The sequence below is a fragment of the Agelaius phoeniceus genome, chromosome 1 (assembly GCF_051311805.1).
Source record: "Agelaius phoeniceus isolate bAgePho1 chromosome 1, bAgePho1.hap1, whole genome shotgun sequence".
Taxonomy (NCBI): Eukaryota; Metazoa; Chordata; class Aves; order Passeriformes; family Icteridae; genus Agelaius; species Agelaius phoeniceus.
In genome coordinates, this window is record NC_135265.1 from 46,987,936 (window position 1) to 47,003,878 (window position 15,943).

Sequence of the window (15,943 nt, forward strand, 5' to 3'; positions counted from 1 at the left end):
TTTTATGTTTATGAAGTAACTTGCTAAGAGAGGACACAGGCAGAATAAGGAAGGAAATTAAGAGGCAATGGTAATTCCAGTATTGGAGCCATAGTATGCAATGGAGATCGTCTGCATTTTGGGAAAAAGAAAATCATGCCCTGTAGAACTAGCTTCTGGCAAAAGGGCTTGGTTACATTGCTAACTTAGTGAGGGAGTGCTGAGTGTTAGCAAAACTGGATGGAACAGAAGGAGAACAAGCAATTTAAATGCCTGGAGCTCAGTGTAACAATGGGCCAAGAGTGGAGAATCCAGTTGGATTATGAGAAATTCCATCTCTTTGTGGGATACAGAGTGCAGTACACAATTTTACAACCTGTCTGTGCTTGCTTTTGTTAATTTCTGGAGGGAGAGCTTGTGTCCAACTCACACAGCTATTTGCCCCTCTACCTTATCCTTGAAATTACTGTGCCACGACTTTTTTATTCTGTGCATATTTGCTATAAAGTCATCTGGTTTAAACCAAGATGTGAAATTATGTGAAGGTGCATTTTGGTGATGTACTGTATATGTTCAAAAGTGGTGTTTGACAGCCCTATTTTACTACTGCTATCAAAATCCACTTTCTTGGTTAATTGTTTTTGATGGTGTTGACCTGCCAGAGTCAAACTCGAGACTTCAGTTATTTGTTTCAGTGTTCATCTTTCTTCATGCATAGTCCTGAAATCTTGTCAAATAACTTTTGGGTTATGAATGCTTGAAGGGAGGAGTGTAATGCCCTGTTATTCATAGCAAACATATACACATAAATGTTTAATTAATCAAGTACCATTCATTTAGAGTACTTTTTGCCAGAAATCAGCTGTTACAATTTTGTTCTAAGTCAGTAGCTGCTTAATTTTCTTATGACAGTTAGGTTAGCTGCTTAAACAGAACCTGTCTCAGGTTTCTAGAGTTACAGAGGGAATTATGTCAGCAAAAAATGTTGGATTTCAACACCTGTGTCTAGTTCAAAGTGAACAGAGAACAAAAGAATCCTGGTGGGGGAAAAAAAAAAAGACATTAAGATTCGTATCCCTTCTGTACTTTCTGGAGGACAAATATTAGCCAGAACATTGAATGGAACATACACAGAACTTGGAACACAATGGGTGCTTCCCCAGACTAATGGCATTTTGCAAAGAATTTTTAATGGTGTCAACATTCACACTAAGGGTGCAGCATCAGGAAGATGACTTTCAGCACAACTGCAGATTTTGCCAGTGCTCTGTCATCTCTGAAGAAAAACAAGTCCTCTGTCACTACCTGTTTTATAGATCAGCCTCTTACTGTAGAATTTTTTGTAACTTTCACTGCAGTACATACATAATCTGAAAAAGTGCTTTTCTCTCTGAACAGATACGTGGCGTTTGACTTCCATAAAGAGTGCAGTCGGATGAGGTGGGATCGGCTTCAGATTTTGATGGATCAGCTGGCAGACCAGCAAGATGAGTTCAGGTAAGGCTCTGCAGTTCTTTCACCTCTGTGCTGTTAAAATGAGACAACTTCTCAGAGTTTCTATTGTCTTGCATTAAGGCACAGTAATACAGACCTTCTGTAGTCATCTGTGAAGAAGGTGCATCTGTGTGCATTAGTGTGTCCATGTCTCTGGTGTCTTGCTGACACCATGTGCAAGGTTAGACACAAGGTTGGGGATTGGATGAAGAGCCCATGTTGCCTCTCCATAAAGTGGGTCTGAGAATTGCAGCAACCCTGAGTTGTGACAAGAGCTGCCTTTGTAAGGTTGGGTGGAGAGTTGGACAAAGAAATGAATGTGCATACAACAGGAGCTATTTAAAAGCAAGTCTCTTTAGGTTATATTTGTTTTCATCCATAGTAATTCTGGGTCGTATTGACAGCAAACTGTTCTGCCTTGTAGTGTAAAACACTGGGTGTTCCTTCCACAGGCATTTGTAAAAGTGTTTTCTCTAACACAAGTTGTTGTGGCTCCAAACCTTGCATTGGCATTGGTTGTTACCCCTTGCTAATATAACTAACCCACAGGCAAACACATTCTTATTTTCTATATCAAAATACACAAAATGTCCAAATCAATTTAAATCTTTAGTCCCACAAGTAGATTTTTGGTCATAGCTACTTGTAGACCTGTAGATTGCTAGGGAAATAGTTTAGTTTGTTCTGCTTTTCTGATTGCTTCCTTCCTGTTCTTGAAGCCTTATGACTAAAGCACAAAGTAGATTAGCTAAAACATTAGAAAACTAGCAGTGGTATAGTCTGTCCTGACAAAATAAAATGAGGTAAGGTGTGGACTAGAACAAGAGTCTTGTTAACAAAGTCTCTTGCCTAGAGTGATGGCTAGGAATGATATAAATTAATCAGCTTATAGTTAATATTCTCTTGTCTACCACAAAAAAAAGGCCTTAAAAACTCATAAAGACCTAATGAATAAACTGACTTTGAGCACCTCAAATAAAGAGAAATAAGATTGCAGTTTTTTCTTATATAGCAAAGATCCTTTATTCTTAGAATTAATACTGAATCCTTTAACTTGTTTACTGTCAGCTGCCACTGGAGGCATAGAAAATAACCAGATTTCCTTGAAATGAAAACTTAAAAAAAGCCATTTCTAAAACAAGATATAAAATTGAAGAGTCATTCTCAAGGCTGGCTCTAACTTGTTTTATTTCATTTGTAACGACTGTTGCTTAAATAGGAACAGAAAAGTCTGAGTTTTAATCTTCACAGAAAATAGTTTTGCAACCCCTAGGGAGGTAAACAACTCTTATTTTCTGCAGGCTAAATCCAGTTGTGGAAGATATGTCAGAAAGGAGAGCTGGGTTTGTGGAGGTGTTCTTTGTTAGTTTTTTAATTTTTTAGAGCAGCTATAGGAGATGCAGCATTTAAGAACAGACATTTCTAGTTAAATAGGATAATAAAAAACTATCTTATCCTAATATCTGTTGTAGCCAGAACCTGAGGAGAAAAGGAAGACTTCACAAGTATTATTGTCACTGTAGTCTTCAACAATGTAAAACATGGTGTAACAAAACTAGCTCAAGAGCGATGAAAATTACGCTTAAGAAGAAAAAACAAGGTTAATCAAAGTAAATTCATGTGTTTCTAAGGCTCCTGATAAAAATGCTGAGGCTCTTGATAAAAATGCTCTACAGTAAGAGTGGATTATATGCTAATCCAGAGTTCATAATTACATATTGGAGTAACTTAATCTATGGATTGTAATCTGTAAAACTGTAGAAAACTGGAAGTTTTGTGCTGTGGCAGGACAGGCATATTTCTGTCCCATTCACACATCCAACTGATAAGTAGATTGGAATATTTGTTTTGTTGTAATGCATATCTGCAATTCAGTATTTAAAATGACCTGTTTGCCATCAACTGCTGGAAAAACCTGGTTTAGTGGATTTAAAAGATGGAGGTAATAATTAGCATATGCAAGGTGGAATATCTGGTTCCCCCCCCATGTTCATATAATGGAGAGAATAGCATGTGACAGTAGCAGATTCTTCCATATTTTGCAAGCACCCTTAAAAAATCTGAGTACCTTCCTGGAAGAAATGTGCCTGACAGCTTTTTATGCATTGGTGACTGGGTTGAACTGGTGACCACTTACCAACAAATCTGGTTACTTCTGCTGCTAAGCTCTGCTAATGATTTTCATATCTGTGGAGCTGGGACACTAAAATAACTGGAAAAAAATCCCACAAGTCCCTCATTTTTGCACCAGAAGTTGCTCTTCCCAGTAGCATATAACTCAATATTGCTGATTGACTTTCTGAATGGTAGGAGTGAATACTGCCCTGAGATTGTTAAATGTTCATGCATTGGTGCTGTTTTTCAGCATGGCAGGAATTCAGGGCGACATCAAAGTTTGAAAACATGGCTGAGCACTCATCAAATGCTCAGGACAGTTGTGGTTGGGTTGTTAGGATATTTACATGTGAAACCATGTGGTTTATATGGACTGTTATCTCTAAATATGTATGTTGTGTGTGTTAGTTACTTTCTAGTTGACTCGGAGGGTAAAACTGTGACTCAGCAGGAAGGAACGTTCCGCAGTAACTGCATGGACTGCCTGGATCGGACTAACGTCATCCAGAGCTTGTTGGCACGCAGGTCTCTGCAGGCCCAGCTGCAGGTAAATGCTTTACTCTTCTTTGACAAGCTGGAAGAGGAGAGAGGCTTTTCATTTGGAATGGAAATGTCATTTGAATGCTCCAGTAAGAGCTTGCATAGTGGAGTTATTGTACTACTTACCTGAGCTGCATTGACTAGACTCAAGTTTGATAAATACAGCCTTTTTTGAAAGCAAATCCTAATTTTTCTATCAAACTCCTAGCAAGCCTCAATGTGCTTTTTATTCCAGAGACTTGGTGTTCTGCATGTGGGACAGAGAATTGAAGAGCAGGCAGACTTTGAGAAAATCTACAAAAATGGTAGGCTGTTTATAGAGTTCAAACAATGACTTTTTCTCTGCAAAGAGTATATAACTTCCTTAATATTTCTTATCATTTTCCTATTCACAGCATGGGCTGATAATGCTAATGCTTGTGCCAAACAATATGCTGGAACTGGTGCCTTAAAGACCGATTACACAAGGCAAGTCAGCATTTCTTGTAAGGGCCTTCTGGGTTTTTAAGCATGTTTGGGATTTCCTTCAAGCCTTCATATCTGAGAAGGTTATTAATCTGGGGCTGTAAATGAGTTTTTTGCAATGGTTCAGTTGGTAAAAAGTCAGACTAAAATCTCCAGATTCCATGCTGTGTTTATATGAAAGTAAAGGCTATTTGGAAATGAAAACCAAGGCAGTGTGCCATGAAGATGCACATTTATGTTGTCTGATGGAAAGAAGTGTAATTTTATTTTACAATTTTGTTACAAGTATGTGTGGTAGTAATGCAGAGGCAGCACTAGATAAATGTATTCCTGTGCAGGTGTTCATTTAATGTAATACACATCTGGATAGTGACAGAATGTAAATCTGAAATTATAGTCCTCAATGCATACATATATTACATATTGTTCACAATTTCTCTTTGCAGAACTGGGAAGAGAACTCAGTGGGGCTTAATAATGGATGGCTGGAACTCATTAATACGTTACTACAAAAACAACTTTTCTGATGGATTTAGACAAGTAAGTAAAGCTTTTAACCATGGGGAAGTGTATTTGATAAACATTGTTGTGCATTCTAACTCTTGCCCTCCCTTTCTCTTCCAGGATGCGATTGATCTTTTTCTTGGAAATTATTCAGTGGATGAAGTAGAACCTGCTAGTCCTTTACATGTCAAGAAGGATTGGAAGTTCTTAGCTGTGAGTATGGAGACTTTATTTGTAGTAAGAGAAACACAACAATTCAGTCACTGGCTTCATTATGCCTGAGCAGGACTTGTCTGTTAGTCATGAAGCATCCCTGTAATCTGGTAATGTTTCTGTGACACCTGCTTATAGGATTAAACCCAGACTGTTCCCTTGACAGAAAATGGAGTGTCCTTGAGGTATTGGAAAATCTGCTGCTTGCTTTTTTTCAAATACCCTTCACCAGGTGGAAGGGGGAAAATTCTACTAGTCACTATCAATGACTGTTGTCTTCTGCAGAAGAATCTTGTGGACTTCTTTTCTCACACTTCATGCGGGAGCATAGATTGTAACACAAATCCCCCATTCTTTTCACTTTTTTCACCTTTCCCTTCCTGTTTTGAAATGGGATTTGGGAACATAATGGGTTTAACTGGTGTATTTATTTGTTTTTTAAACAAAGCATACGCCTCAACCTCTCTTTTAATGCACAGAAAGTGTATTTCAATGCTAAACATAATTATTAAATAGAGTCTTCCAGATTCTGGAACTATCCAAACATTTATTTGTACCTGAATGCAGGTGAATTGAGAAGCAAAGCAAGTAAATAGCTTATTAGTACCATCCATCTTAAAAGAAATGAAGGAATATATGTACTGCTATATCAAGTGATTATTCTGTTTCTCTTTCCTCAGTTGCCTATTATTATGGTGGTTGCTTTCTCCATGTGCATTATTTGTTTGCTAATGGCTGGTAAGTCACTATTGAGTTTAGTTGTATAAAACTGGCTTATTTCTCTGTGAATTTTGTGTAAATTGTTACCAGTAACTGTTCAGTGTAGAATTGCTTCTCAGTCATTCTAAAAGGTGCTTGAACATGGCTCTGGAGATTGAAGTTTAGCACTGTATCATTAGTGTGGAAAAAATGGAGATGCTATAGAAAACAATATTAAAACTCATGCAGAAATCAATTAAGGGACAGTTAATTATCTCCAAATTTAGATGCGCCTGTAGCTTTATTGTAGGCTGGATGAAGCCCCAGAGGAATACCTATCTAATTTTGGGCAGAAAGACAATTCAGAGCTGTCAGATACAGGCATAAGCCTGGTTCTGATGGATTTCCCTTTAATCTAAATCTGTGTTGGGAGTGGTGAAGGTTTTTGCCTTCTGCTTTTGCCTTGAATTTTCTAACATTGTTGCCAGTAGAGTTCTTGGCTGACTTCCATAGATCTCTGTTCAATGTATTCCAAGAACTGTGTGGCAAGTACAAATATTCCAAAGTAAGGAAACAGAAGAAGATTTGTGTAAGACTTCTGGTTTCATTTGACAACAAATCTCTGAGGGAGAGTTTGAAATATTTGCATTTGTCCTAAAGTAAAACTGTCTGCTAATTGGAGATAATGAGCTAAAAGGTTTATCTGACTCTTCTTCTCAGGTGATACATGGACTGAGACACTGGCCTATGTGCTTTTCTGGGGAAGTGCCAGCTTTGGAACTTTTGCTATCATCCTTTACAACGGCAAGGATTTTGTAGATGCACCCAAGCTGGTCCAGAAGGAGAAGATGGACTGAATTTGTGTGTGTGGAAAGCGGCTTGGTACTGAGGATTCTTCAAGCCACACTTGGAGTCTCTACTGACCTGCTTTCCACACCGAAAATGCCCTTATGAACATTCTTCCTTGGCAGTGGGGGGGTCAGGGGTAAGGAAACGGTGTCCTGTGGTGGTGGTAGCTTTCAACTGAGACCTGACTTGACAGTCTTAGTTGCAATGGTCTTTGGAATATTGCATTAGTGAACAGGGCTCTACTCTTTCTGGGGTAATGCAAAGACAAAAGCCAGCTTTTTGGTGTCTGGAATGTTTTTGGAGCTTAAGTGGACTGCTTAAGTTCATGCTCCACCTGGGTTGTTCCAGCTGGTTTTTTGGCCTTGACAGGAGAGAGCTTTGATGCTGTTCGTGTCTCAAAATACCCAAATGTTGAAGCATTATTAATGGAATATCTGTTAGGGATCTCTGAACAAATATGGCTTCTTACCAATAAAAAGTCCTGGTCCAGACTTACAGCTGGATTACGTTTGTTGTGATAAAGTCTGTGTTAAGGAGTCCTTCGTGCATATTCGTGTGTGGATTCTTTTCACTAAATATGAAAGATTTTTGAATCCTAATGCTATTCTAAAATGAGGTTTATGTCCTGTCTTGTTTATCTACAACTGATGCAATATTCTGCTAATCATTGTTTGGGTGAAAGGGCAGTGTAATTGGATGTTCCTGAAGTTGCAAATGTCTTGCACTGTTTCAATGCTACAGTCTCCATATGAAAATCCAGTAGTTAGCGAGTTAAAATGTAGAATTTTCTTTCTGAAGATGTAAACAAAAATCAAAGAATGTAAAAGTCCTTTGCAGTGTTTATTCAACCTTCCTTATGCTAAAGTTCCAAAGTACTTCATTACTTTAAGAATGGGTCACAACATAAAAGATGAACTTCATATTGTTTTGCTAGTCAGCTGCTTCTATCCTTGGTTATATTGAAATAATTTATGAAAGAAGGAGTAACAGCCTGAGAAGAAAGCAGTAAGTCTAAACTCTGAATTTCTCCTTGGGAGCAGCAGCTTGCTTTTCATGCATGATACTGTAACACAATCTTTTAAGAAAAAAAAATCTGCTGACTAATTTGTGCTGGTTAATGTGTGTCTTTAAATTTAGTGCTTCCAAGCTGTATAAAAATAAGGACCAATTTTAAACTATTTTGTCACTTATTTTATATGGTTTGTTCAAAACCAGACATGGAACTTGCTTAAGGCGCTGTGCATTGTTTAATATTTCCTGTAAGTACAGCTGTATATTCAGATTGCGAGTATAAAATTTAAATGGGGGGAAGGGACAAACATGTAGAATACTACTAGGGCTAGCACAGGTGTCACTATTGAAGCTAGAACACAAAACACTGATACTCCAGTGTTCCCTTGTGTTATGACTGAAAATATGTACAGATCCTTTTCTTTTTTTTTTTTTTTTTTTTTCTTTTGCAACTGTTCATTTTAACCTTGAATGTTTCTGGAGGCCTCTCTGGGTTTTGTGTAAACATAACCTGTTCATGAGCACTAGTACTTGCAAGGTATCCGTTTGCATCTAGATGCTATAATGGAAAAATACCAGTTGGTGGCTAACTGGAAAATCCTCCTAACTTAAAATTTTCAAAGGTGAACTCCCTCATGGGCACAAAGTACAAGAACATCATAGACTCAATATTTGAAAGCAGTGGTTCTGGTGGCTCAATGGCAGGTGGAGTTTGAAACTTGGCTCAGTTGTCTTGCAGTCTGGAACTAAGTTGTTGCATCTTTGGTGAAGAACTTGTTGCAGCAAAGACCAAACTTGAATTGCTAATATAAAAGGTTTGTAAGACTTAGAATAATGTAGGTTTTAGAAGTTGGAAGGCACCTGTGTTTCAGTGCTTTGCAAAGAGTCTGTATTTCTAAAATCACAAATGGTGTACTACTCTTAAATGACAATAAAATGTTCAGCTTTTCTAGATGTGCTGTCTGCAGTGCCTTTTGTGCTTTGGAGCAGACTGTTCTCAAATCATTCCTTAGGAGCTGTTTCACACCTGAAGGCTGCTTCAGTTTTGTGTGTGCTCGTTGCAGGGATCATCACTCAAACCGTGCTGATCTCGGGCAGAGCCTGGTCTCAGTCTGCACTGTGAGAGGTTCTGCTCCTCTCAGCCATGGCTGGGTTTCTGTCTGGAGCACCTGTGCCTGGAGTGCTCCAGTGCTCCATTTCCAGTGTCACCTTTGCTCAGGGCCAATGGCTCTTTGCCTCTTTCCTCACAAGGGCGCCCTTATTGACCATACCAATAGGTGAAAATTCAAGGTGTCTTCCTCCTCTCCCTTTTACCTTCGCTAGGTGAAGAGACTGACAAGCACAGAGAAAATTCTTGGTATTACAAGAATTCTTGCTATTACATTCTTTCTATTCTGGATCGTGAAGCTGTAACTTTTTTTACAATAAATTAGTGTTTTACAGGTTCTAGGCCTTGGATTTTTTTCCTATTTGTACAGCTCAAAGCAGGTTTAAAACAAAGTACTTTTCTAACATTTATTTTTAATTAAGGAAGGCGAGCTGGTAGATGTAAAACCTTACGAACAGCCAGGCTTTTATAGACTAAGTCCCCTCACTTCTATTCACATTTTTCCCCCATCCCTCTTTTCCACCCTCTCACCTTTTCCCCGCCCTCTCCCCCACGGGCGGCAGCGGGCGCTGCCGGCGCTCGCTAAGGGTCCGCCCGCCCGCTAGGGGGCGCTGTGCTGGCAGCGTCCTGGCGCGCGCGGCCCGGCGCGGCCTGACCGAGAGGCGCCTCCGCCCCACCGTGCCAGGGGCTCCGCTCGCCCGGGGCTCTCCGCTCGCCCGGGGCTCCCCGCCCGCCGCCGCTCCGCACCCAGGGCCGCCCGCCCGCCGCCATGAAGCTCGTCAGGTGAGCGGGTGGGCGCGGATGGGGATGGATGGAGGCGGATTGCCCACGCCCGGCCGCGGCGGCAGCGCCGGGCGAGCCCGCGCCCTCAGGGCCGCCCCGCGCTCTCCCCTCACCGCGGGCGGGAGCGGGAGCGGCCCGGGATGGGCTGGACAGGGCCGGGCGGGGACCCCGCTGTGAGCCGGGGCCTGCGCGGGTCGCTCAGCAAAGCCCCCGTCCCACTTTTTGGAGGGAAACCCCCCGGAGTGGGCTGGCGTTGCCTTCCCGCGATTGTTACGACTTTTAAAATGGTTCCTTCTCCGTACAATAATGGCCGTTTGGCCTGGAAGTAGATGCTGGATCTGGCAGTAGGGTCACTGAGGCGTCCCAGCTCCCGGTGGCTGGGCAGGACGTGGAGTGTGTCACTGAACATTCCCGGCAGAATCCGTGAGTGCCGTCCGAGGGAGCTCAGGATGCCGAACTGCTGGGTGTTGCTTGTCCAACACTTACGGCTTTGTGTGGAAGTGAATGGGCTGGGGTTTTTTTAAATGCGTTTTTAATTTCCAGGTTTCTAATGAAGCTGAGCCATGAGACTGTGACCATTGAGCTGAAGAATGGGACGCAGGTGCATGGAACGATCACAGGTACGGAAGGATGGGAGGATGCAGCAAAATACTCCCGGTTGCCTTTCGACAGACAATTGGCAGTCCTGGCTTGAATGAGTTTTTTGTCCTGTGCTCCCTCTTGCGGGGACCGGCACAGGGAAATGCCGGAGATGGGCTTTGTAATTCAATTCATAGCTTTATGTGCAAGCGTGAGGTGTGTTTGTGTTGCAAAAGTGTCCGGAAATTGTCGGGGGTTGCTGGGAACAGTCGGGAGCTGTGACCAGCCAGCTCTCCATAGGGAACCACGGAAGTACTTGGGAATTTCAGTGGGTCACGGATTGTCTTTGATGTGCAGTAGTGGGTGAGTCCATCCATGCTCAGAGATTTGTTTTAGAGGTTCTGCTGGGAGCTGTAAATCCGCTGTAGCACTGGGAGCCTCTGAGCCCAGCTGCAGCTTTGCCTGCAGACAGGCCCGGGGGGAGGAAGGAAGCAAACTCTTTCAAACCTTGCTCGGTAGTCTCGTGTCATTTTAGTAGCACGGTCACAAAGTCACAGAACGGTTTGGGTTGGAAGGGACATTAAAGATTATCCAGTTCTAACCCTCTGCCATGTGCAGGGATACCCTCCAGTAGACCAGGTTGCTCAAAGGCCCATCCAGCCTGACCTGTAACACTGCCAGGGATGGGGTATCCACAGCTTCTCTGGACAACCTTTTCCAGCTGTTGTGGGCTAAAATTGGTTAAATTTTGCATGTAGACTAAAAAATAATTATTCCTGTTGAGCGCGTTTTTGTTAAAGCAAGTCTAGATGGAAATGCATATTTGCATATGTTTGATTGTGTGAGAGGCGGGTTTGAGAACGGCAGAGCTGGGTGTGGGATACAGGGCAAAAAAGAATCCTGGCCAAGAGAATCTGCTCCCCCTCTGCTGCCAGAGGTCTGTCCTGTGCTTTCCTGGGGGTTCCTGATTACCAGGTGCTTCTTTATATCACTGAGCTGAAAGTTGCAGGGAATTCTGCAGGGTTCGTTAAGTGGTTCTCACATATTAAAACATGTGCAAGCCATTTTGTTTTCTCTAATAACCTCGGTGAGGGATGGATGTTGCTCTGAGAGTGTTCCCTTGAGCTGTACTTGGAGCAGGTAGATGTGGGTGGGGCGTGTTGTGTTTAATGAGGCAAAGCCTCAGGGCTGAGCCGAGGAAGCTGCTGCATCTCCCTTACTAAACTCACCCCCAGGTGGCTTTCAGAAGCTCTTCTGCCCCCGCACTCTTGGAAAAAAAAAAAAAAAGATACAACTCTTGTTGAGTTTGAGTTTTATTCTAGAGGATTGTTGAGGTGCTGTTTTGGCCAGCAGCAATCCGTGGGGATTTGGCAGAGTTCAAAACTGGCATTATTTTGCAGCCAGGTCCATCAGCTTTGATTAAGAGCTGAGGGAGCCAGCTTGGTGCCCGATTGCAGCACGCTCTGCTGAACCCAGCCAGATGGGAAGCAAACACTCTGCTGGGCTCCTGACCTCGCTGCTCTTTCAGGCTTAATTGTTGAGCAAAGCTTCTCTCATTTTCTGGTAACAATCTGCAAAAACATTGCACAATGTCCTCTTCCTCCCAGCTCCAGGGCAGGAGCAGGGATGAAGGGGCAGGTTTTGTGTAATGCCCCTCACAGCAGCCAAGGGACTGGGTCAGGTGGAGCTGTGTAAAATCCAGAGGGAGGGGGACAGACAGAAAAATAAAATCACTGTGACTTTGATCTTCATAGCTGGAGATCAGATCCCACATAAAGCTCTATGCAAAATAAAAACTTCTGGGTTTTTTTTAAATTGCTCCTCACAGCTGTTACACAGTACATGCATCCAGCTGAGGTGTTTTTTCCAGTTTGGAATTGTGCATAACACAGCATAGTGTACACAGTACTGATTCCATACAATTCTTGTGTACTGGCTGTTCTCAGAGTTTGTAACCACAGTGGTTGTTCCTTGCAGTGGGGTATTTTCTGAACTTTCACAGAGAATTCACTCTGGTGTTGAATGTATTTTATCAGGAGGTAAATGTTGCTTTTGTGGTTGGATTTTCCTAAGATTTACAGAAAAAGGAATTTACCCATGTTATTTTTTTCTTCTCTGAGGGTTGTTTTTCTTCTTTTTAAAGGACTAAAGATTAGTATTAGCCTTCTGTAATAAGCAGTAGTTTATTTGTTGTTCAGAGGAGTTATTTTAGCCATTTACAAAGCAGCTATTGCTGGGACCTGGATAAAGATCTCTAACCATGAGGAGCTAAAGGCCTCTCATGGTAACTGGATAATTCGAGAGAGAAAAGAGATGTAGTTCCATTCAGTGACAGACTGAAGTAATTCATGAGTGGTAGAAGTAGGTGTTGATGAACAGGATAAATCTCATTTCATGTGTGCACTGAAAAGCAGGCAACAAGAGACCTTGTCCCTGAAATGAGGCTTGTGTTGTTTCAGGAGTGGATGTGAGTATGAACACACACCTGAAAGCAGTGAAAATGACTCTGAAGAACAGAGAGCCCGTACAGCTGGAGACCCTGAGTATTCGAGGGAACAACATCCGCTACTTCATTCTGCCTGACAGTTTGCCTCTGGATACTTTGCTAGTGGATGTTGAACCAAAAGTCAAATCCAAGAAAAGAGAAGCAGGTGAGTTTGTGCTTTCCTAGTCTGTGTTTGTTCTGCCTTTGTGTGCATTTTAGTACTGTGTGTCTGAAGGTGTCTGATTTGAGTCTGTTGGTGTCTGCATTTGGCACTGAATTCCTTCATCCCCGGGGGTTTGACATGGCACTGGCTCAGACTGCCTTGCCCACCTCCTTGGCATCTGCAGAGCTTCATTCACATGAAGTTGTGTTATGGCTTTTCTGTTTTTCAAAATGTAAATGTTTATCAGCTTGAGTAAGTCTTAACCTAACTGAGTCTTACCGTTGGCACCCAAAGAGATTTACTTCCTCTTTTCCAGGTGTCTGTGTTTCCTCAGTTTGTATGGGGAGCTTCACACAGATAATAAGTGCAGGACCATATCTCAGATGGTGTTGAATGGTTCACTGAAATTTGGTGGGGGATAAAAATGGTATCAGTGAATTTGATAGACTTGAGAACTTGAGGGAATCAAGGCTGTATTCCAGTGAGTGCATCTCCAGCTTTGGCTCCCAGCAGTGTTCCAGTCACAGCTCTTCTGCTCTTCCTGGAACTTTTTTTTTCAAAGTGATGCTGAATAAAAATCTTTCTCTTTGGAAGCCTAACAGTATAGACTATAACTCAAGTTTAATCCACACTACTGAAGATGAGTCTCCAGTAAACCCCAGGAAATCAGCAGCAGTATATATTTTGCCCACCAGTTAATCTGTGTGTTTTAAAAACAGTGAGCTGTAAGTGAAAGCTAATTGTGCTCTAGAATCATGTTGTACCATTTCTCCTGTAATTAGTGTTGAAGTATGTGGGCGTGCAGGGTGTTCTGCATTGGTGGAGAACCTCAGCTGTGCAGCACCGAGTGTGAGCGCTGCAGCTGCTGCCTTGGTGGGCAATAAGGATAAAGCTCCCAGAGGGGCTTTGCTCCTCTCAAGTTCATTAAAACAATCTGACCACACGGAGAAATGAGGTTGGATTGCTTTTTCCTGAACCTCATGTCATGATGTGAATGAGAACATCCCTACTTGGTGTCAGCTTTGGGGAAGCAGCCCTGATAGCTCCAGTTACCTCCATTTGATGCTCCCTGCATCCCCAGTGCATGGAAGTGCTCTCAGACCAAAGCTGTGCTGTGCTTTGCCTTAATCCATGAATGCCCTTGGGCTTCAGCAGTGTAAACCCCTTGATTCTGTCCTTAGCAAGTGGTCAGGAAAGGGCAGGACACTGGCTGGGCTGTGTGTGCCACGTGTGCCTTGTGTCCAAGCGTGCTGGCACTTGGTGAGCACAGCTGCCTGCTGATGCTGTCATCCAGCTGGGGCTGATGTTTCCATGGATTTTACAGGGTCAGTGTATTACCAGCAATATAATGACACCTTGGTTAAGTCAAATTTGTCCTGTGTCTCTCCTCCTTCTGTCTCTTCTGAATTTCTAACCTGCATCCCAGAATAATCAGCCTGCTTCTTGAATGTGGGTGCCTCTTAGAGAGCCACCCACTGCTGCAGAGTTTTCAGCATCTTTGTGAGCCCTGCACTCACAAACACCTTTGAAGTGAACCAATAATCTAAAGTTTGCAGAGTGTCCTTGCAACCTGGTGGGTCACATTTCTTTGGGAGACAGAGATGCAAAGGCACGTTATCACCTTATGGATCATATGATATTCAGGAGTTGCTTGTGGCCTGCACTGTCCAATGATTCTGTCTTCCCTTTACAATTAAATAGCAGTAATTAAAACTGGGAGCACACAGTCAAGACCTTTGCCTTAGAATCACACCTGCAATTGGCAGAGGCATCACTGAGACCAGTAGGAGCTGGTGGATGCTGGGATCCTTTCCAAACACTGACCTTCCACATGGTGCCTGAGACAAGATGGGTTTGGGAATCTCACAGTTTGTCAAAATTTGCATTTCTCTCTGAAAAAACTAGACTGTATATATATAGAAAAAGAATAAATCCTGGTTTCCTGTCAGATTACCCAGTCATTTGGGAGCAGCCAACTATTTTATGTCCTTGTTTTCTGCAGTGAATCCAAGGACAGACAGTAGTCTCTGGAAGTTGTATACTGGAAGAACTAACACAAAAGATGAAAATATTACATGAAACTTACTGAGCATTAACAGACTTAATACCTAATGTAATGTCTTATCACAGGGAAGCAGTGTGGTGATTATGCTCGATACAGAATGTTTTAATCAAAAAGAAAGGATTCCTCGGTCTCACTTTATTTTCTCTTTTTCTTTTGCCTGCCAAGTTGCTGGAAGAGGCCGTGGAAGAGGCCGTGGCAGAGGCCGAGGTCGTGGAAGAGGAAGAGGAGGCCCAAGACGATAACTTCTCATCATATTCTGGGCAATTTCTGGGCAATTTTGGGCAATTACCATATTCTAGGCAATTTCAGGTTTATTTTGTACAGGTGTTGTTTATGGTATCCATTTTTAATAAACAGAAATGTGAAAAGGTGTCTTTCCTTTGTTAGCAAAGCCTGGGGAGGGAGGCAGGTGTGTTCTTTTTCTAGGGCTGTTGCAGACTACACAGATCTTGGTTGTCACTGTCGAGATTTTGCCCATCCCTGGGGGCTGTACAATTCCTCTTGCTTTTTGCCCCAGAATGAGAGACTTGTGTTGTGTTTCCACAGTGTTTGAAATGAATCCCTCTTTTCTAAGGCACTTGCCATCTTCTAATGGTTCCATAGTTAAGATGCTGTATTAAGAACCCCTGTCCCGTGACTGTGTCTCTAATACTGTTCTTCAGAGCAACCTTTTCTAAAGTTCATAGATATAATTTTAATGTTTTCTATTACATGAAGCTTGCAATTTAAACAATGTTGCTTTCTTTATAAAACATTTGCACAGGGAAATTAACCAGGTCCATGGAACTGCTGGATTGTTACATCTGATGATTAAAGAATACCTGGATATGAACTTTGTCAAAGCTAATTATATATGGCATACTGTTGTTTAGGTGGGGCTCGTAAAGCAGC

General features: G+C 42.2%; 2 protein-coding genes across 2 annotated transcripts in view; both read left to right on the plus strand.

The window, feature by feature from the left end:
- SACM1L (SAC1 like phosphatidylinositide phosphatase) overlaps positions 1 to 8,823 on the plus strand; it is a 29,473-nt gene extending 20,650 nt beyond the window's left edge. Inside the window, exons 13-20 of the mRNA XM_054634761.2 lie at positions 1,378 to 1,476; positions 3,997 to 4,135; positions 4,364 to 4,433; positions 4,524 to 4,596; positions 5,040 to 5,133; positions 5,218 to 5,310; positions 5,991 to 6,048; positions 6,730 to 8,823. Coding sequence (XP_054490736.1) covers positions 1,378 to 1,476; positions 3,997 to 4,135; positions 4,364 to 4,433; positions 4,524 to 4,596; positions 5,040 to 5,133; positions 5,218 to 5,310; positions 5,991 to 6,048; positions 6,730 to 6,866 — 763 coding nt within the window. The 3' untranslated portion in view covers positions 6,867 to 8,823. The remainder of the gene's footprint in view (positions 1 to 1,377; positions 1,477 to 3,996; positions 4,136 to 4,363; positions 4,434 to 4,523; positions 4,597 to 5,039; positions 5,134 to 5,217; positions 5,311 to 5,990; positions 6,049 to 6,729) is intronic.
- Positions 8,824 to 9,597: 774 nt separating this feature from the next.
- Positions 9,598 to 15,884, plus strand: SNRPD1 (small nuclear ribonucleoprotein D1 polypeptide). The gene is made up of 4 exons (XM_054643717.2): positions 9,598 to 9,760; positions 10,304 to 10,380; positions 12,799 to 12,990; positions 15,218 to 15,884. The coding sequence occupies exons 1-4, from the start codon at positions 9,747 to 9,749 to the stop codon at positions 15,292 to 15,294; spliced, it is 360 nt and encodes a 119-aa protein (XP_054499692.1). The 5' UTR covers positions 9,598 to 9,746; the 3' UTR covers positions 15,295 to 15,884.
- The last annotated feature ends 59 nt before the right edge of the window (positions 15,885 to 15,943 follow it).

What these genes read in the sequence shown, in the direction of transcription:
- SNRPD1 (XM_054643717.2), top strand. An exon ending in GGTGCATGGAACGATCACAG is followed by an intron (nt 10,381 to 12,798) that starts GTACGGAAGGAT and finishes GTGTTGTTTCAG; the next exon opens with GAGTGGATGTGAGTATGAAC. An exon ending in ATCCAAGAAAAGAGAAGCAG is followed by an intron (nt 12,991 to 15,217) that starts GTGAGTTTGTGC and finishes TTGCCTGCCAAG; the next exon opens with TTGCTGGAAGAGGCCGTGGA.